General features: G+C 35.5%; 1 protein-coding gene across 3 annotated transcripts in view; it reads right to left on the reverse strand.

The window, feature by feature from the left end:
• Positions 1-4,133: 4,133 nt before the first annotated feature.
• Positions 4,134-21,577, reverse strand: part of Wdr72 (WD repeat domain 72) — a 185,280-nt gene continuing 167,836 nt past the window's right edge. For all 3 annotated transcript variants that reach the window (XM_077109030.1, XM_076848584.2, XM_077109029.1), the window contains 2 exons: positions 12,139-12,243; positions 4,134-6,285 (listed from right to left, as the gene is read on the reverse strand). In XM_077109030.1, coding sequence (XP_076965145.1) covers positions 6,230-6,285; positions 12,139-12,243 — 161 coding nt within the window. In that variant the 3' untranslated portion in view covers positions 4,134-6,229. The remainder of the gene's footprint in view (positions 6,286-12,138; positions 12,244-21,577) is intronic.

Raw genomic sequence — 21,577 nt, forward strand, 5'->3', positions numbered from 1 at the left:
ATTTGACTACAGATTATTTGACTATTTGTTATTTGTTCTTTCCACTGTGCTGAGGAAAGTGTTGGCCTTTAAATAAATTGAAACCTGTGAATCTAGAGCTTGATCCTGGGAATACTCAGTTCAAAAAAAAATTAAAGAAACAACTTTTATTAAAATAATCTATTTAGCTTGATTATGCCAAAATGCCCTATTCAATCTGAGTAAGAAGTCCACATAGGACTTGGAGTGCCGTTATGACTTTCAAATTAAGATTCTCAAGCATTTTGGGTATATACTGGTCATTTGTAATATTATATCCATTCATAATAGTATATACATATAGTGCTTGGTATTTAATTGAAATTATAAGTCTCCATGCACAATCGAGGAAATTACAGTTCTGAATATTATATGAAACTATTTTTCTAATATCAAAGAGCGAGCAAGAAAGTGAAGGAGCTGTGATACAGTGCCAGGATGTTCTACTCCATGTTCAGCACCTGCTATTTTTATTTTTCAAAATATTTGCATTAAACTATATAGATGTAGGGAAAGAGATCAGAGAATGTGGAAGGATAAGAGGAGGGAAGCTGGGTTTAAACTAGTGTGAGAGACAGGAGATGTAGAACACTTTCCTCACCCTCCCCAAACTATTCAATGGCCTTTCAAAGCCACAGAATTTACTTGCTGTTTTGCCCACATCTGGAATTGTGTGTATTTTCTTGGTATTTTGGAAACATTGACCGACCCTATGTAACAAGAACACTGTTTAGAAGCCTTCACAAAGGTGACTTATGTTTGCTATAATGTGCTAGTTCTAGCAAAATGCCAGGGATTGAAGAAAAGCTTATTGGCTCACCAATTTCCAATATGAGGAAGAGCAAACTCTTTCAGAAGGGCAGGCATTCTGATTTCATCTCACCCTGGGCACAGAAGTAAATAGCTTCTTCAAGGCAGTGAGCTGGGTCCTCACAATGACTCAGTGCCTATAGCCTCACTCACCCACACGCATGCCTTGTGTGCCTTTGGGCCTCACTTCCAGGTGACCTGAGCTGCTCTGCAGGTATGTAGCCTTTATTTCATTTGCACACAGAACTAACTTGAATGCAGGCACCTAAAGTTAGGAGAGACAGTGGCTTCATTTTGAAGACTAAGGGACGATCTCCCCATGTTACTCAAAAGCCTGGATTCTTAGATCTTTACAGAGAAATAAAGCCTTGTACTATTTCCCAAAAAGCTTAGGCAGCAGTACACGAAAGCTGTTTTCTGCCTTTTTCCCTGCAGAAAGGCTTTAGCCTGGGAAGGTAGAGAAGTCAGATCCTAGTAAATAAAGAAACAGAAACCTAATACTACCAAAGTGAATGAGAGCAGAATATGACTTCTGTATTAGGGGAAATGATGAATGTCTTCACATTATGGGAACCATTTTAAGCACAGTCTTAAAATAGTGGTTTAGAGATAGGCGAAGACATAGAGAAATTTGTCTCTACACTTTAAACCGTTTCTCTTCCACAAGGATTTTGTGTAGTAAGAATATGTTTTGGACTAGAGCTAAGAGAACGAGAAAGAAAACTCCTAGCCTTGAGTGTTGCTGCCACCTACATGGCAGGAAGACTACAAACAAAACCCAGCCCCTTCCCAGAAGGGCCTCCGTTGTAGTATACTTTTCATGAAAACATACTCTAGAAATTCTCAAGATTGTTTCTTTGCTCAACTGTCCCAATGACATGACAGCATTTATTTTCACCTCGCTTTCTATCTCAGGTTCTTGCAGAATTAGACTAAATGTTTTTGTCAGACTGGTAGAAATACACATTATTTGAAACAGGGGCTAATCTGAGGAAATTTTCCTTCTTATGAAAGAATCTCAAATGCAACTGATCTCCATGTCTGTGGGAAGGAGGAAGGTCCTTAATCTCACAGTGCTATAGATTTTTATTTTTTCCTTTGGCACATTCTAAAATACAAAAGGGAAAAAAATGAAACAAAATAATGTTTCCCTAGTATATGATAACTGTAAATTGACAGAAATGCAGATGATGAAGCTTGAGAATTCTTTTGATAATAGATAGGACAGGTTAGTTCTGATGGGGAATGTAGTTGACACAGCAGAATTAATAGGAAATCTCTTTAAAAATCTAAAGGAAACTTGTGATACGTCGAGAACACATCATAGATCATCGTTTTATCTTAGAAGGCAACATCCAAGGCCATGATGTTCTGTTACTGAGGCCATATGACACACCTTCACCCTCGAAAATACACAGGGAAGATCGAAGACCTGTTTGATGACTTTACAGATAATTGCAATTAAAATGATTACTAAGTGAATAAATGATGGGTTTTGGTAGCATGTGCCAAGTAATTATTGCTATTATATAATGTTATGAATATTGGCATTTTGCTGGCATTTGGCATTTTGCATATTTAGACCTAATGTTGTACTAAACAATGACTAATTATCTTTGGTGCTAAAAACCTTGTATTCTTGAATAAATATCATTGCTACCTTTCAAATTATTAGGATGTTGAAGATAGAAAAGGATCCCTAAAATTGATGATAGGGAAATATGTTCTCTGCAATGAAGAAAAAGCATTTGGAAAAGCAGCATCAAAAGAAAGAATTGTCTGTGTTCAATATTCCCCCATACACCACTAGAAGTCACTTCAGACATTTTCAATAGGCTATGCCTTTTGTTTCCACACAGTATTAAAATACAAATTCTTACCATTTGTATCATTATAATCATGCTCTTAATGATGCAATTGTTACAGGCCATTTAAGTGTAGCATGCATTCTAGAGTAAAGGTGGCTTTATCTTAGATTTAATGAACAGGGCCCAATACTAGGGAGTGGTACAAAACTGGATAATCTAGATAAACATTTTAAGATAATATCTATGAAAGTTTAATTACTGCAAAAAATCCATGATATCAAAATTCTAAAGATAGGTTCTAGGAAAGTCAGTAGGTAGGGAGGTCAAAAGAGAAAAAGGAATTAAAGCAGGCCTCACCCTGGTCCCTGCCCTGCTAGTGGGACAAATGACACCTGCCATTTTCCAAGGGTTCAGATGTTGGATGGGAGTTTCCAGTAGTGGCATGTTCTACTGGGAGACCTATTCTTTTCTGGTTGATGTTTTTCACCTGTATTTCACCTGTAGAATCCTTGTTGACCAAAGTGCTCCTGAAACCACTGTATGTGAAGTGACTTAATGTCATCTAAAAAGCATTCAGCCAAGATAGTTTTAACTAGTTTAACTTTGATTTTAGCCATTTTTTAAAATATCTAAAAACACTCAGCATTATGCAAATGTTTAAAAAGCAGTGACTTTTGCATTAAATGAGACTTTGGGCACTTTATATAGGTATATATGTGTCTGTATACACACATACACATATGACCATTTTGGAGCAGATAAAAGGGTTTAACATTGCTTTTAAATAACTAAGCAATCAAAACCTATACAACATACAATTTAAAATACTATATAAGTCCATTATGTGAAAATAAGACTTTAAAATCAATTTAAATTAATGTTTTCTGAATTTTCTTTTTAAACATATGACATAAAACAATTTTTAAAAACTCAATTATTATCACCCCAAATGCTACCATCTAAAGATAGAATGTTAACATTTAGTAAAGTGTTTTCCTATCATTTTACTAATAGGGACATGTTCCAAGTAGGCTTAACTTTGTTTCTAAAATACTAAGAGAATATTTAAGGCCTGAGGGGTGCCTCCCTAGTTGCATGTTTATGATACTATATGTTACCTTGTATTGGAAGTGTTTTATAGTATTCAGATTGCTGTCTCTGAACCATCTCATAGAGTGCCTTTGGACCACCCCTGTGAGGAGGCTCCTCAATGCAGATAAGGAAATAAGCCTCTGAGAAGCCTGTGCTACCCAGAGACACGGCAAGAAGCTTCTCTCACAACACTAGATGCTTTCCAGATTTGTGTTTCTGTAACACCCCACATAGCCAATGTACAGCTCCCCAATAAATAAAATAATCCAGGCTTGTAAATTTGAAAATATGATATTCCTTTGGACAATGACTCTCTCTCTCTCTCAAAATTTATCTTTATCACCAAGACGATTACCAAAGAAGAACCACAAAGTAATATTTTTATGAATTACGAATTGTTTATTATAATGACAAGAAGAATCAGTATACAAACATATTCACTAATACATTTACCACAGTGGTTTACCTAAGGGTAGGCATTCAAAAGGACAACCACCAGATCAAGCATCATGAGTTTTTAACTGGTACCAAGTGGTTAACATTACTGCATGGTTAATCTATTGAATTGCATGGTAACTGCTACTTCAAGTCTCCCTACAATGAAAAGTACTAAAACATGTTAAATGTAAGTCAATATAAATAAATCATTTTAAAACAGACAAATGGATTTGTTACATCAGCATATTTGCACATGGATATTAGGGTAGCATAATTTAATTTTCTCTACAACTCTCATTTTTAGAAATTAAGTCTTCAGAGTTAATAATATTGGCCTCCAGAATTAGTAAAACTCCTACTTATTAAAGTCAAGCTTATGCCATTTCTAATTTCTGATAGCTGGTGACATCATAAAATAATCATTGGGGATTTATTATTGGTTAATTTAGACTCCCGCCCACCAAAAAATACTAAGTATAGCATCTGTTAAACTTGTTGTTACTCTTGTTTGAGAAGGAGAATAATAGAATATAGGTATAAAAATAATAAAGCTCATTTTCAACATACATACCAGAACTTGAGCATACAAATAGTTTTAATAATTAAAATTTCCCTTTGAGAGAACATACACTCATTTGATATTGTCATCAAAGTGTTTTTGAGAGTTCTTGTAATAGGCTTGAGAGCCACAACACAGCATGCAAGAAAATATATTCCATTGCCTAACTTATTATTTTCCTTTATTTTGAAACTTGTTAGAAGTAGATTTTTTCCAAAGTGGGGAAATGTATATGTGCAATTTTTCAAAGGATCAAAATTTTTCACTATTGTTCATATTAACAACATGTTACAGTTTCTGAGTTATAACTCTAAAGTAATTTTAAGCAGGGGCAGCACATTTTAGGAAACAAAGAGCACACACTTTAATTGACTTTAAAGGGGTCATATTCAATTTCTGTCTGGAATATTCATCCAGGCCAAACATTAATTATAAGTCATCAAAGACAAAGACTATTCCATTTCAGTCCAGAGTCCTCTTATCTCCCATTTCCCCTGCCTCCTGTACCCTGTACCCTGTACCCAGGCATTGGAGCTGAAGTTGGTGCTCAAAAATGTGCCTGCTAAATTGAAGGGACTTGACATTCCCTGAGATAGAACTATGTTTCATATATTTAATACTTTATTTCCATTTTTCCTACAGATTAGGCAATATTTGTATTCATAACATATCCACATTTATAGTCTTTGATGATTTTCTATAAGTTAAGAAATTGTACAGTATAAATCACAGCAAATAAATCTGATCACTAAAGGCCTTGATAGATGAGCACTTTATGTCAATTTCTATTTATATTGCTTTGCATATTTTAGTTTTAGAATTCCTGCTATCAAGCTTCTTTCTGGGAAAAGAACTGTAAGAGTTTATACTTAATAAGAATCAATTGTGAAGTAGATTCCCTGTTTCTAGTTCACATCTATATGGACCAAAAGATCAACCTTTTGCTAAAGCCTCAGTGTCATTAGAAATTAACCAGGCTGTACAGTGTACTGCCATACCATGTATCACTTATTTGGGTTAATTGATGACTGTGTGAAACTGTTCATTTACTGAAAACATGCCATGCTTGGGGATGCAATTCACTGCAATGATTGGTGTCAATTAGACATCTACTAAAAATGTTCTAACCTAACAAGTCAAATTTGGTGAAGTTTTATATTAAACACATTGAAGCAACATTAAATTGAGAAGTGTTTCTTATTATATAATTCAGGGACTGAAAACATGGAAGCAAATCTAAAGCAATGTTCAATTTGTATGTGTGGGCTGGCATTCCTTGTTGGAGATATTAAGGAAAATGAGGAACATGGAATGATTTAGACAATGATCTTCTAGAAGGAAAATTCAGGTATTTTCAATCCGTCATTACACTTTCAGGACACTCTGGTTAAAGTTTTAGCAAATTATAGACCAAGAACAACATTGCTTTTATGTGACAATAAAGCAAGAGCTTGTTTGGGGGTTTCTTGATTTGTCCAAATCCATTGCCACAGTGAGATTCTAGTTAGCACACCTTGCAGGAGCACACCTTTGCCATCCATGAATGATATCTTGGATCACCTAGAAATAAAACGGATATCTGAGTTATATGGGAAAATAACAGAAAAGAAGTAAGAAGAAGGGGAAGGAGGGGGAGAGGCAGAGAAATAGGGAGGAAGGAGTAAGGGGATCAGGAAAGAAAGAAAGGATGTCATTGCCTACAATTTCTATATTTTTTTCTGTCTTGAAATAAAATATGTTGATATAATAATGAATACTCTTGTCTTATAAACTGGGCAAATACATTTTTAATCACACACTTGATTAATAGTTTTTCTTAATTGCCAAAGAAAATGAAAATTTCCAACAAGACAAATCTGGCTTGAAATTACTAAACTTTCATAAATTCAAGCACTTAATGGTTCTTAGAGAAACCCACAACTATAGTTTTAGGGTCAAATCTTATAAATATTCGTTGAAATATGGTCTGATGTATAGAATCAAAAAGCATTATTTCTTATACTGCTTGAATGATTATATTTCATGGCTAAAAAAACACATTACTTGAATTAATTTGACTATCAAATCAATTGGAGAATTGTGCCTCAATTAATGATTTTATGTTAATGAGGTGATGCTGAATAGTAACTCCTACTGCTACTATAAAAAAAAAAATAAAAAGCTGATGGGTTCACTTTAACAAATACAGTATCCTTAGTGTAGATGGGCATATGTGTGCCTGTGTGTGTTTGTGTGTGAAAATTGCCTAAAATATTATATTCTTTTTTAAAAATCATTACATCAATGCTTAAATTTTCCCTCAGGTCAAATTAATCAAAATATTGATACTGTTAAACACAACAAGAAGAAGGAACATATGCATGACTACTGAAATTGTTCTTCCTCCTAGAACATTTTCTTAGCACTAGCCATAGGAAGTGTGTTCTTGGTGGTTATGATTGATGTGCTGCTCACACGGTCCGCATTTTTCTGCTTCATGCATCATCATCAGCCATCTCCAACACTCCAGTCCTGAATCTGTCCTACTTTCTGTTACCTGGTTTTTACTGGTGATTCATGAGCCACAATAGTAAAAGAAAAAAATCCACCTTGGATTTTCACAACGTATTATCCTCTGGAATAATATGCAAAATCTAGTTTTGTTTATCAGATTCATGCAAATGTAATATTGATTGACAATGATGTATATAGATCCACACATTTAACGTGCTACATAAAAACCACTGAAATGTTCTATTAATGGCAAAATGCATACTGATTATAAACCACTTCAGAATTATGTGAAAACTCATGTGAATATGCTGTTTGGATTTCCAAGCTCACTCTTGTCACTACTCTTTGCAGCTGAAGCTATTTTTTTTTTTTTTTTTTTTAGAGGCGGGGTGTTGGAGATTCAACTCAGGGGCACTTGACTACTGAGCCACATCCCCAGCCCTATTTTGTATTTGATTTAGAGACAGATTCTCACTGAGTTGCTTAGCATCTCTCAGTTGCTGAGGCTGGCTTTGAACTCATGATCCTCCTGCCTCAGCCTCCCAAGCTGCTGGGATTACAGACATTTGCCACCACACCCAGCTGAAGCTCCTTTTAAGTGCATGCTCCCTCATATGCTAGAAAGCAAAACCCAGTTTTCCAAACTGATAAGTGATAAAAGCTCGAGTTCTCTCATTACCACTTGCTTAAAAATTGTGAACATTACTCTTTAAAGTTTTTATTATGATGAATGTACAGATGAAGGGCAAGAAATCGTTTTTTAAAAAAATTTCTAGAGAATGAAGATTGGGCTTTAATCAATGTGCATGAAACAGTTAACCAGAAGCAAACTAGCAAAAGACTTAACTGAACTATTTTTGTGGAAACATCTTTTAGATTCAGAAGCAACCAGGCCTTAAAGAGCCAAAGAAAGCCTAATGGCCCTAACATCACAAAAATAGGGAGCTGCAAGTTCATGATGTTGTCTCAGTGCTTCTATTACTAGACAGCAAAGTTATTCCCACAGGTTCCAGGAACATATAAATGCTAGTGAAGAAGCAAGTAGACTTCAGAGTCTAAGATAGAAACTTCAATCTGGGATTCACCTGTGAGTCAAAACTCTTTGCTAATGAATTATTCCAAAGAAAAGACACTACTGAGGGATACTTTCCCCGGTCTGACAAGACCTCCAGGTTCACTAGCAGGGTCAAAGTAACAGGAATGCTCTGGTCTAAAGGTGCTTTGCCAACCTTAATGGATTCCAGGCACTCACCTGGGTATACAGCTTGAACCAATAAAGAGATCACAATGGCATGATGAATAAGGTAGAGCACCCTGGAGACAAGGTGAGCAACCACTCCACATGGCTAAATCTTGACCTACATGCAGACTGCAACCTATTTACAAATGGATCACCCTAGTCAATTCAGTGTTGGAGGAGTAATGTCAATGCAAAAAAAAATCTATATACTTGAATTCAAAACTCATTGTATTCAAAGACAATTCATGAAGTCAATCTTACTATTAATAAAATTCTAAAATTTTTATTTTATTAATGGCATTTAACAACTATCAACATTTAAAATATCAAGTTAACCTATTTTTCAAAAATATATTTTTCTGCCCTTCAATGTCCAGGATTTTCACATATGAAAATGAGTTGATACTAACAACGTTGAGCTAGAAAAGCTAACATAATATGATGTTTAGAAACTATACATAGAAAAGACTGATTGGAAAGAATAACATGTAAAGTAATACTTTTGAACTGTGCTTGTAATGGGAAAATGATTTCCAGTTTTCATTTTCTAAATTCTGTTCAAACAACTGGTCTCTTAATTTAAAATGGAGCAATAAATATAGTAGTCATTTAGCATTGCATAGATAAAACTATGTAAGGTCAATATCCATTAAAGGTGGAAGACTGACCACATTCAACTTTGTAACTAGGGGATTTTGCATGTACACTAAATGTTAAAAGGAATTTTAAATGAGTTATGATATTTCAGTTGAAAATGTGAACAACAATGCACTCAGATTAAAACACATTCTTTACCATACAGTGAATAATGAATAAGCTAATGCAGTTACAAGTTTAGCTACTGAAGTACCTCTACAAGTTTCCCAGATCTCACCACTTAAAAACCCAAGATTTGCCAGGTACAGTGGTGTACACCTATAATCCCAACTACTCAGGAGGCTGAGGCAGGAGAATCCCAAGTTTAAGGCCAGCCTAGAGAGAGCCTTTCTCAAAATAAAAATAAAAAGGGCTGGGGTTGTGCTCAGTAACAGGATACTTGCCCAGCATGTGCAAGATTCTGGGTTGAATTCCTAGTACCACAAACAACAAATAGCAACAACAAACCTTAAAGCCCCCATTTTTTTTTTTTTTTATCACTAAGGTGGTTACTATTTCGAAAGTATTCACACATGGTAACTAAAGATAGCTAAACCACCAGAGAAATGCTAGCCATTAGTAGCACCTACATTTTGAATTACTTCAGAATTTGATATTCTGAAGTTCAATTTTAGACACTGAAAAGTGGACAGTCATATTATCGTAGTTCAAGAAAGTCCCTCTATGCCACCAAATTCACATACGAAACACAAAACTTATTTTCCTCTGTGTTCTGGTCTACGAATTTTGCCTACTGAATGCTCCTACTTCAAGAAAATGCACTCTTTCTTCAAAATCTTTCTTACTAAACAAGCAACTCTGTCAGAAGTGTCTTAATTTCTTATCACAGAATTTTATCCACACAAGGAGCAATAAATAATTCATGTCACTGCCTCTTTGTTGTGTGTCCCTGAACTGCACAGAGCTAGAAGGCTGACAGCTGTGTCAGGACAAGCACCAAAGATCTGACATGACAAGTGACTAACAAGTTTCTTTCAGTTCATAGTGAAAGAAGACAATGGCCCAAAGTGCAGAAAGAAATCCTGAAACAAAATAAAACTGCTTCTTTCTTTTTACCTAAGTGTTTGCTATGAGCTTATTTCCAACCCACAAGCCCTGGTCATTTTATAGGACTGCCCAGCCCCCTTTATTCCTCACACTCGCTTGGCCATTTACGCCTGGCCACGGATCAATATGAGCAATTCTTGGAGAAATACGATGTCTCCATGACAACCAAGCCACAAATTCTCAGTGGAAGGCAGTGAGACCAGTAGTGAACCCTCCAGAGGTTTCTAGGCCTATAAGGCAAGATGTCTTAAAATGCAGGAATGGACAGAGAAAAAAGCCAGAGTAATTCATTCTTTATTACCAGTTTAATGATGTCCCATGTATAGAACAGTACTCACTCTTTAAGTTAAGATTCTTTATCAGCACCTATATTTTCTGATTAATCTTTCTTTTTCGATATGTCCTTTGTTTGCATCAGTCAGATAGAGTATGTTACATTTGAATCTCACTACAATTCCATTCACATTAAGGGGCAAAAGGAATGGTATAAAGCTGATCTGTTCTTGTCAAAAACAATGAAACAATGAGTCAAGGTGAACACCTGACTCAGGAATTTAACTGCCTGGCAAAATGGCTAATAAGAAATGTTTTATTAAGACATTTTTAAAAATCAAGTCAGAACTAGGCAATTTTAGTTCAAACTAAAAGTAATTTTTAAAAAACTTTTATTACAAAAATTTAACACCTACCATTACCCTCACCAGTGATCTACATTTTTCTTTTGGCTATTAGGAGAGAGGCTGAGGTTAATTTGCTCATTTAAATTTGCCATCATTGCTAGAGGTGTCATTTCTGCCTGCAACGGAATACTGAAGTAAAAGGAGGGTGTTGAGAATGGGCACACAGCACAACAGTAGTTCATCTTCTGAGAAATCTTGGTGTAGTGGAGGGGGCTGATATACAATGCCAGAGCCACTGGGCCTATTGGGGTTCCTAGATGACTTAGGGGACCTGACATAGATTGCAGGCTGCACCTTTCACTGAAAATTAAATCTCAGTAGCTCTCCTCGGGGAAGGATCAGGGGACTGTTTGCAGCTGCCCCCTGTCAGTGAAGGCTACAAGATTTGGAAATCTCTTAACTAAGCTGACAGGCCACAGAGAGGATGAATCAAAAATATGATACATGGATCAGCACACAAAGATGTGAGAGGGTAGAGGGTACACAGTAGCCAGATAAAACAGGAAAGAGAAATATTCTGGGGGAAGATATCTAACTCTTTCATTCATGGTAATAAGGTAACTTCTAGCATCTAATGGCTTTGTAGTGATCCAAAAATGTCACTTCAACTTTTGCAAGATTTTTTTTTTCTTTTAATTAACTAGTAATTAAGACTAGGCATACTTCAAAACAAAACCACACAAATCCATGTTGAAGTGTTTCTGGCTATATCCTTCTGGTACATCTCTGTCTGTTCTTCCCACAAAGAAAAAATATATGCACAAGTGACTTTGACATAGAGTAAATTTCATTGCAAGAGGAAGGGTTGCCATCTTCTTTTCTTTTGTTTGACAATGTCATGCTAAAATCCTCTTCCCATTGAGAGTGCTGTTTGTATTTAGAAAGGTAAATATATTTGAAAGGATGACAATTTGTTCCTCTTTTCTCTTCATCTCTCCATGTCTGCTTGACTCTTGTTAGATCTCATTATTTGAAATATTTAAAATGTCAACATTTCTCTCATTTCCCAATCTCTCTGCATGTTAACCAGTATAGCCTAAAATTGATGATAATGAACTAATAGTGTCAGCTTCCCTTCTCAGTCATGAAGCCTTTGTACTTCCTCCAACTGAATTCTTGATGAAAGAGGAAAAGATAACAGCTCCACACTGTGACCTCTGGAGGTGACCATTAATTTGACAGTGCAGCTGCTAAGAGAAAACAGCATTACAATGTCCTCTCCCCCACCCTTCCAAGGACCCCAAAGCTGTGTCAAATTTATCATTTTATACTTGACTATTTTTAAATGGCTTTCACCTGGACTCTCAGACTCTTCCAAGACACATCTGTCAGGCATGTCCTCAGCATCTTGGAAGTTTGCCGAGTTTGAGTTGCTGTCATGCTTGACCGGACTGACTGGAGCTATTAAAAAAGAAAGAAAAGAAAGAGAAAGAGCGATGAAAAAGTAGTAGCAAACACCATTAAAATGTTTCTTTTCAGTTCTACAGATATTTTCAGGGATACACTATGTAAACACAAATAATAAATTGAAATAAAATGTATCCTCTAAGTATTTATTGGCAGACATGTAATTAGTTGAAAAATCTATAGATGCGACTTTATCTTAGAAGAAAAATAAGTTCATGGCATCAGCTTAAAAGCTACAAAGTAACAAAGTGATGTCTTCGAAGTGGAAATCGTATTTTTAATGCATAAATCTAAAACAATATAGTCAATTAACAGCAACAGGGCATAGAGAACATCAGGCTACTCAATTAGAAAGATCAGTTCTACGCTGGTGGCAAGGCTTCCTTTGGTGGTACAAATCACAGCTAATGAACACTTCATATGCATTTTGGTTCTCTTTCATTAAATAAAAATAATGGCACTAAACACACACTCAAAAAAAGTCTTTTAAAAAGTAAATCTTAATGAATACACTGAAAATGATACAGAGGGCTGGTGTTTTGAATGGAAAGCATTTAACAACTTGGGATGAGATATTGTTTACTAAGTAGGAATTATAACCAAAAACAGAAGTTAGGGAAGGAGTCCAAACTTTCTATAAACATACTATACTCACTAACTCTATTCAAGAAACTAACTTAGGTTTCTGCATTTTCCTATAACAGTTGGTCTGTAAGTAATATATCCCCATATATCATTTGTTATAGTAATTATTTGTCAGGGAAAAGTGGGCCTTGTCTTCATGAAGAAATTTGGTGAAAAAAAACAAAATAAAGCAGCCTCCAATCACACATATCAGGTCCCTCTTAAACCATTCTGAAGTTAAATACTATTAAACACACACACACACACACAAACACACGATTGAGTACAATGGAATTTTATCTATTTTGCTGTAGTAATCACTACTACAGTGTCTTCAGATGTTGATAACACATGCCATATTTGTAAGTCTTAAATGCAATAGACAAAATACACACCCATGCACATGTACACAGGCACATGCACACGCAGGCGCACGCATACACGAATCACATAGGGAATATGTTTGTTAGCTCAGGGTTACTGTTGCTAAACCTCCATTAGAAGATGAGAGAGCAGCACTGAGGCTGGAGACCTTTGCTTCACAGTCTGGATGAATGACACAATGGTGCCCTGCTAATCCAAGCAGCATTAGCAGTGCTCACAACTGCTGCTCTCCTCCATGAGTTTTAATGGAGCTTGAGTAACAGTGGTGATGAAAACAGGAGGACCACATAGACATACTTTAAAGGAAGCTAGTAACATAATTCTGGTCAAACAGCCCCTCCAGATCATTTTACCAGCCCTCTCAGTACATAAACAGCACTTTGCTCTATTAAAATAAAAGCAGTTTAAATTCCCTGCTTCTCTTACAGACTTTTGTCTGAGAACAAAATACAGGAAAATTATGAAATTCTTATTTTAAACAAATAACCTAATTTTTTCACTTCATACATTTGAATTTTCTAAAAACAACATGCAAAACCAAATACCATACCTGCTTCATTCATTTCTGTGTGACAGTACCTGGACTATAGAAAATATTCCCAAAGGAGTTGTGAAATGAATGAGTGAACAAGTGAATGAAGCAGAGGTACCAGGCTAGATGTTCCTCTGAACCAAGAGAATATATGCTTTCAATTATCTTTCTGCTGGATCTGTTCAGTTGCTTGCTTAAACCAGTTTGAGATCATGGATGTATATTTGCAAATGGTGATGTGGGTTAGTTAGTCTGTGAATTGGAAGAAGAGGCATACCAAGTATGGCCTAAGTAGTCACTATTCTAGCTGCCTTGAATTTAATTCTCCTCATTTTAAATCAGGTGTGGATTATTTTTGAATCCTTAGATTTCTGGGAGATGTTTAAGTAGATAGTTAAATGCATCAAAGCTGCAGAAAACTATTATATTGGTCAAAATTTTCTGGCCCATTTTAATGATTTCTATCTCTCTATATTTTACTTGTTAATTTCCTGAAAGTATTTACATTGGTATTTATAACAGGGAATCAATCATGTAGCTAAATCTTTTACTAAAAGTCAATGAAATAGTACCTCTATTTGGGCAAATGCATTATACTGTCATCCAATATATTGTTCTTTCCTAATTTAACACTTTACTACATTCATTCATTTAATCATTTCTCCAGCAAATATTTATCAAGCAGCAGATATTTAAAGATTCATTCTAAACTAGAGATCTCAAGGACAAAGAGGATACGTATTAGAACAATAAAGCACATGCCTACAACCATTTTTAGTGGCAATAAAGTAGACTCAGCATGAAGTGAAGTTCCAAATCTCTCAAGAAGACTAAAGTTAGATGTACTTTTTAGCTGCATCATCTTCATTAAATTCACACCAGTAGGAACCATGCAGCTATTTTTGCCTTTACCTCTGGTTTTTGAGGGTGTGGTTTGTGTGAGAGTAGGGGAGTGAAAAGGATTATTCTTCAGATATGTTGTTTAATTACACATAATAGCTTCCAGATTTGAAGCTATGTTAGATTTGTCATTTTTACTGGGTAGTTCATAGAGTGTCCAATTAAATTTACTGTAGAAGAAATGACTACACTTTGCCATTTGGGAACAGCAGGCTTTGGAGAGGTTAATTACTGCCATTCTGCTCTTTGTTGTTTGTTTGATAGACTAATTCTTGCAATTGTTCTTTTGGGTGTTTCCTGCCAATGTTTCATCATTAAACTCTGACATGATGTGTGACCAAGGCTTCTCTAATGAATCATTTCAAAAATGGTGAAATCAACAAATATTGATCTAGTACTTCTTATGGGTAGAGCTCTTTGCCAGATTCTGGGGGGTAAAGAAATGAAGGCACTTTTAATGTGCCCTCATACAACTTGCGATCTAGTTGAAAGATGATGAATTTAACTAGTTAAGAAGCATTAGAAAAAATTTCCTAAGAGCAGTACACATTTTAAGAGTGCACAAGAGAATTCCTTTACAATAAGGTAGTGCAGAGGAGAAATCTGAATTAAACCTCCTTTGAGTACGTGGGAAGCCCAGGGGGAGCTCATTCCCCCAAAAGTGAACACAGGTATGATGGAAGAAATACAACATCCTGGGGCCACAGAGTATTTGTTAATGTTGCTGCCTGCTTGGTATGTATTTTTAATGAATTCTCCTTACTTGTCTCTTTGAACCTTTCCTGAATTGCTGTTGTTGGCTAATTCTTCTCACCTGTAGATGTTAGCTATAGACAGATTTTTTTCCTTGCCCTAGATAGTCAATAATTTGATTTTTACTGATGGTGGGCCCATTTATCACCGTGAGTTGTCCTTTCACTATACATATTGACTTGTATTTATCAATACCAAAGTCCATTTGTAGCTCATCACTAAAGTTCTTGGGTATTTCAGTAGTTTTTGAAGGTGCATTTCAGAGCTTGGCAAAGAAATACTTTTGACATCAATAAAGGGCAAATGGTTGCTTAGGCTCATCTTTAGGTAAAACTCAAGTGTTTATTTCCTCTGTAATGGATTCTGAAATAGTCTACCTTTGGAGAGTATGGGGCTAAAAAGACAAACTCTTCTTGACAGTTCTACCACTGAAAGATGTAAGGCTATTCCATTTACTCATCACACACCTCAAAATATTGACAACTGAAAGGCCAATGTTCTAAATATCTCAGCAATATCTTTGGTAGCTAGAGAGATGTGCTTTGTATGAATGCATTTGACTACAGCACCTTTAACCAAGAGTCAAATTCTTCTAGATCCTAATAAAATGAATGGTTCTGCCAAAGACAATAGGAAATCAGTTTAAACTACATTCAGGAATGCCTTAAGAAAACCCCCAGCAACAAGAAGCCTCTGTGGTTAAGAAACAACATTGGTGGCAGGTCAGTGTAATGCTCCTCCACTTCCTTGTTCCTCATTCTTGCTTCAGTTAGCCTATAAAAACATCTCTCCCTCTCCTCTCATCATTTTCAGAGAGATAGTATTTGCTATAAAAGATGGCTAGGTTTAGCTAGTAAATAACTCCAAGAAATACCTGTCACACTCAACAAGAGTAAAGCCACTGGGGAAAAAAATCTCCATTCCTTCCACATATACCAGATGATCTTCTCAGGCCAAGACTGTCCAAACAGAGTCCTTGTTAAAAATTCATTATCCTTTACAGTTTAAATAAAATCTGAAGCTCCAAATAATATTTTCAACACAATGACTTATGAATGATTTTTAAAAAGAGATCTCATTCATCATATGTTTTAGGCTTTTTGGAAGTAATAGGGATATTTATAGTAAAATCATTAATAAAAAGAAATGGCAGCTTGAAATGTTGGTCAAATGAATGGAATAATCCACTATAGCACCATATAAAGGCCATAGAAAAATCGTAATCCCTTATTAATCAAGAGAATACAAATAATATGCAGGTTATGGAGATTAGGTCTTATGGAATAAATGACCTGAATGCAAATCTACTAGTTATATGGTGTCTAGAATAGATAACTTTCTTGCTTGAATTTGGGTCTCTTCTCAATCTTAAGTAGTCACTATGAAATAAACTAAAAAGTGTCTTCCTGGAGGCTTGAAAGAAAAAAATGACATCAAATTCAGGTAGAAGAAAAAACTAATGCAATATTGGCAGATTACACACATGCATACAAACATGCTCATGTGCACATGTGCACACACACACACACACACACACACAACCTGTAACACATTTCAAATTAGAGGAAGGCATAAAATTCATGAAATGACTTTAAGTGATAACACCAGATTTGTAAACAAAGTGGATGTCACTTGAACAGATCTCTAAATTCAGTTTACAAAGTGGCTTCTCTCTGGACAGATGTCTTATCAGGAAAGCATATCTAGCTAAAGAGCTGTGTACATATTACCCCTACTTTAAAGAGTATCTACTGAGATAATCAAGTCATAGGACCTCTTGATTATATCTGAATAGCAATAGCTACATCTGCATCAGACCTCAGACTTATTCTATCTTTGGGGTGGATTGGAAACTGAAAAAAGAAACCATATAGAGAAACCAAAAATTAAATTAGGATTCCCTAATGCTTCTTTATAACTAAGTAATAACAATTTCATGGGCAACTTCAATAAAGGGGTTAACATTAGACTTATGGGTTTTACCATCTTCCTGCAATTGCAATCTGTTCTGGAGTATTATTTCCTGGGTGGTATTTTCTAGTATGAGTTGCTTTAAGGATGACATATTTTTCAACTGGTAAAGAAATGAACTTTACAAAATGCAGTAAAGAATAAGTATTATGTTGATATCCTTACCTAGATGTACAGTGTTTATTATTTTGTGTAAATAAACATGCACACAGAGGCCACCTTATTGACTAATTTGGCTAAGGAGGGAAATCTGCTTATAGGTAACTTCTCTAGGTGACAAGTGTGGCTGGATCACCCAACTAACTTGGAGAAGATAAACATGGATGAGAAAATGGTATCAGTTGTTCTTTGATTCTTTTAAAACACTGCTTAATTCCTCTCAAATACAAAAATTTCTCTGCTATCTGGATATTGAGAAATGAGCTGCTTTGGTAAGGCTGATAAAAGCAAACAAATGATACACCTTTGGACTTCTTCAAGGCATGAGGCAAGTACTCAGGAGACTTAAAAAATGACTGAGTGAAACTGTGAACATGGATTCCTAAGAATGAAAAAAAAAAGCAATGATTAATTTTTCTTGCTGTTTTTATGGGAAAACCTCAAAATCAGGCCTAAGGTTTATAGTTCAAACTTACTCAAACATCTCCCTAAATCTATTTCTAATGACAGTGGGCAGTTTTCATAAGAGATCCTGTCTACCTTATTTTTTTTAACAGAAAATAAAAATCTTCATTTTTTTGTAGCACCCAAATATATGTATTAATTTTTAAGAAATAAGGATATAAATAATTTCATTATTGAGATGAATTTAAGCATTTCCAAAATCTGGTTTTAATGTCACCTCTACTTCTGATAGTGTGACCTTGGGCATGTCATTTTATTTTCCTGGTCTTGGGTTCTTTATCCAATGAGGGAACTGGACTTGACAGCTTCTTTGATGCCCACTAGTTCTGAGAGATACAAATATTCTTCCAGCTAAGCATTCCAAGCCAGCCAACCACTCCCTCAGGATGTTACTGAACAGGACACTGAGAAGTACCCACTATAGCAGCCTTGGAAATAATGAGGACTTGTGAAGTTTTTTTATTGGTTTGTTTTGTTCTTCCTGAATTAAGTAAGTTGGTTATTTCCCTACAGGAAGACTAGCTGCTTCTTTGCTTCAGTTATTTAGCTATAAAGAGAGTCTCAACTGTTATTTGGCAAATGAATGGGACAAGGTTTGGAAGAGGTTTGGTGTTATGAAATTGTACTTTCCTCAATTCAAACCTCTCAAGAGAAGAATAATTGTAGTCCCAAATCTTTCTATTCCCTTTCTATGTAAGGATGGGGCCCATGAAGACATTTTGTTTGAGTCAAAGACAACATGAAAAAGTACTCTTATCAATTTATCTCAACTCTTCAACTGGACATAGGACATAGGACATAGGACAGAGAGAAAATGTGTAAGTTGGGAAGAGGAAAGAAAAATAACAGGGAATGATGAAGCTGCTTCCTCTATTTCTGCTGTTTCAGGTGATCTAAGAGTTACCAGGGAGAAGTTTGCCTCAATTTCTCTTTGTTTTCCTTCAGAGTATCATCTTCTTGGTGAGCAGTATTGCAAATAGAAAGGAGGTGAGTAGATAAGCAGAAAATTTTTTTAAAGTATCAAATCAAAACAACTCACAGGATTTTGATATCTAAACATTACTTAGTAATATAGTGTGTAAATAACGAAGGGAAGCATCACTTATTATTTTGTGTATTTATCCATAAGTTGAAAGATAATATGCAAGAAACAATCTGGTCAACTCATCAAGCTTAATACTAGCTTTCTACACTATGGAGATTACTTAAGAAACGGGATTCAGGAACATCATATTTCAAAGGACTCCTTCATCACAAAAGGAAAGCACAGGTGATGGGTCCTAAGAACGTAGAAATTCTATAGAAGCTATCTGACTTTTCTCACAAGGACAAAATGCTATAGTGAACACAGAAATGCATGAATTTTACTTATTGTTTAGAACTTCAAGAAAATAGTAGTTTGAAAGCAGGAATAATTTCCAAAGAAGAAAACAACTAGATCCCCACATATTGACAAATTGAGAGCATTCAGTAAAGGGAGAACTCTAGGAGGAATTTATAGTAAATTTCCCAGCTTGTATTTGAAAATGTAGAAGAAGGTCAGGAAAACAAAAGACCTTTCAATCAAAAGAGCATCAAGCTAGCATTTGAAACTAGAGATAAACATGATTTATATATGAAGGTAAGATAAGGATTCACAACATAGGGCAATTTAAACGACAGCAAAGACTACAGTTATCCATATGGGAAACATTCTTCTCCTGAATCAGTGGGAGAAGAAACTGTCAAACTGCACCAGCATTGGAATCTGTAAGAGCAGCAATCTTTCCACAGGGAGAACCTAAGACAAGACCATCAGTGTGGGGAGAATGCTTGGCAGGCAGTCTCAAATTCCCAGCTGATAGCTGTCTCTATCTCAGGGGAAAACGTTTGACTCAGATGGTTAGTCAAGTGTCAGAGCTCTTTCATCTCCCAGATAGGAAATGGAAAATAAGGAAATCAAATTATCTAGACTATGCCTTCATTTTCTAGTCCTTTGTCAACATTAGGAAGGATGCAAGGAAGAAAAGGCCTAAGTTACCATATTTTGTACCATTAGGCTTACTCTGAAGGTGATTTATTTTTATTTGAATGACATTGAAATGGTATGTTAGTATACTTGAGAACTTACTGAAACTGAATGGAAGACATGCTTGGATGCTAATAACAGGCGTTAACTACTGTATTACAATGTAACAGGAGCAAGCTTCACTCTCTTACAGTCCACACCCAGAAAAGCTTTTGCACTAGACATGGGAAGCAGAGGTGGTCACCACCATTCACTATTTTATAGGGCTTTATATGTCAAAGATAGCCAGCATTTAAAATATTGATTTTTCTGGGCAATAAATAACAGAAATCCTGAAGCTATGACTTGCATAATGCTCAGTACATTGGACTAACGTCTCTGAAAAACAGTTACCTGAAACACAGAAATGACCTTGATGAATTGTAGAGAGTTTTATTTTGATACTAGATAATCCAGTGATATCTATAAATAAAAACTAATAGAAACACAACCAAAGAAAGCAAAACATTTAAGAGAAAACATTCATGTAAATTAAGAGAAACTAGCAAAAGAAACTAGTAATCTAAGGAGACTTACAGTAAATTAAGTTCAATATAAAAGAGACATTATCATGATAGAAGACCTAAGAAATAGTAAACAGAAGAAATACATATACATTTCTAGATAAGACAGTTCCCTAGATTAGTATAAACTACTACTCTTAATATATTTTTACAAATTGTTTGGAAGAATACATGGTAAAATCACTAGGACACAAAGGGTTCTTGAGTTGTGAAATATTGGACTGATCAGATATGCTGTTGAAAACAAATGTAAGGAAGAATCAGTGAAAATAAATGTTATATACACATCTTGGTATAGTTAAGTTCTGGGGCGTCTGAGCTACCATTTGCTACGTATGACAATAAAAAAAAATAAGCAAACTTCTCAAGAGGATGATACTTTAGGAAGGGGATGAACAACACCATAAAATATCAAACAAAACAAAACAAAACAAAACCCAAGGGAGGCCATGAGGTATCTGCACTTGGAGCACTGCATGTGTCTCTAGTCCTTCTTGTCCATTGTCCTTGATGGATAAAATGGAGAGGACCAAAACCAAAATCTAAGAGAATAAGAGGAGGAGAGTTTGTTAATATGAGAAAATCTCAGGACCAAGGCTCCAGTCTGAAAGTAAATCTGAAGAATGTGAATACTACTTGTAAAATTGCTGAAAAGTAATAGATGGCTCTAATGTTATTTCCTCACCTCCAGTTCCTCCAACCACCATGACTATACTCTCTCCCTACTTCCTATTATCAGTCACTCCTCTATTTTAATAGCCTGAAAATAGATATTTCTTCTTTCAGACATTTTTCAAACTGAGACCTGTCATATCTCTAAAACTAAGGTCTAATCTTCTTGTTCCTATGTACAAAAAAACCTCAGAATGATCTCTATTCAATCAGCAATTCCTCACTGGAGGCTACCCTCTCTCAAACCTTCCCAGATTTGATATCACGTACTTCAGCAAGATAAGAGCTGAAGTATGC

This window comes from Callospermophilus lateralis, chromosome 3 (genome assembly GCF_048772815.1).
Source record: "Callospermophilus lateralis isolate mCalLat2 chromosome 3, mCalLat2.hap1, whole genome shotgun sequence".
In the NCBI taxonomy this organism is placed as follows: Eukaryota; Metazoa; Chordata; class Mammalia; order Rodentia; family Sciuridae; genus Callospermophilus; species Callospermophilus lateralis.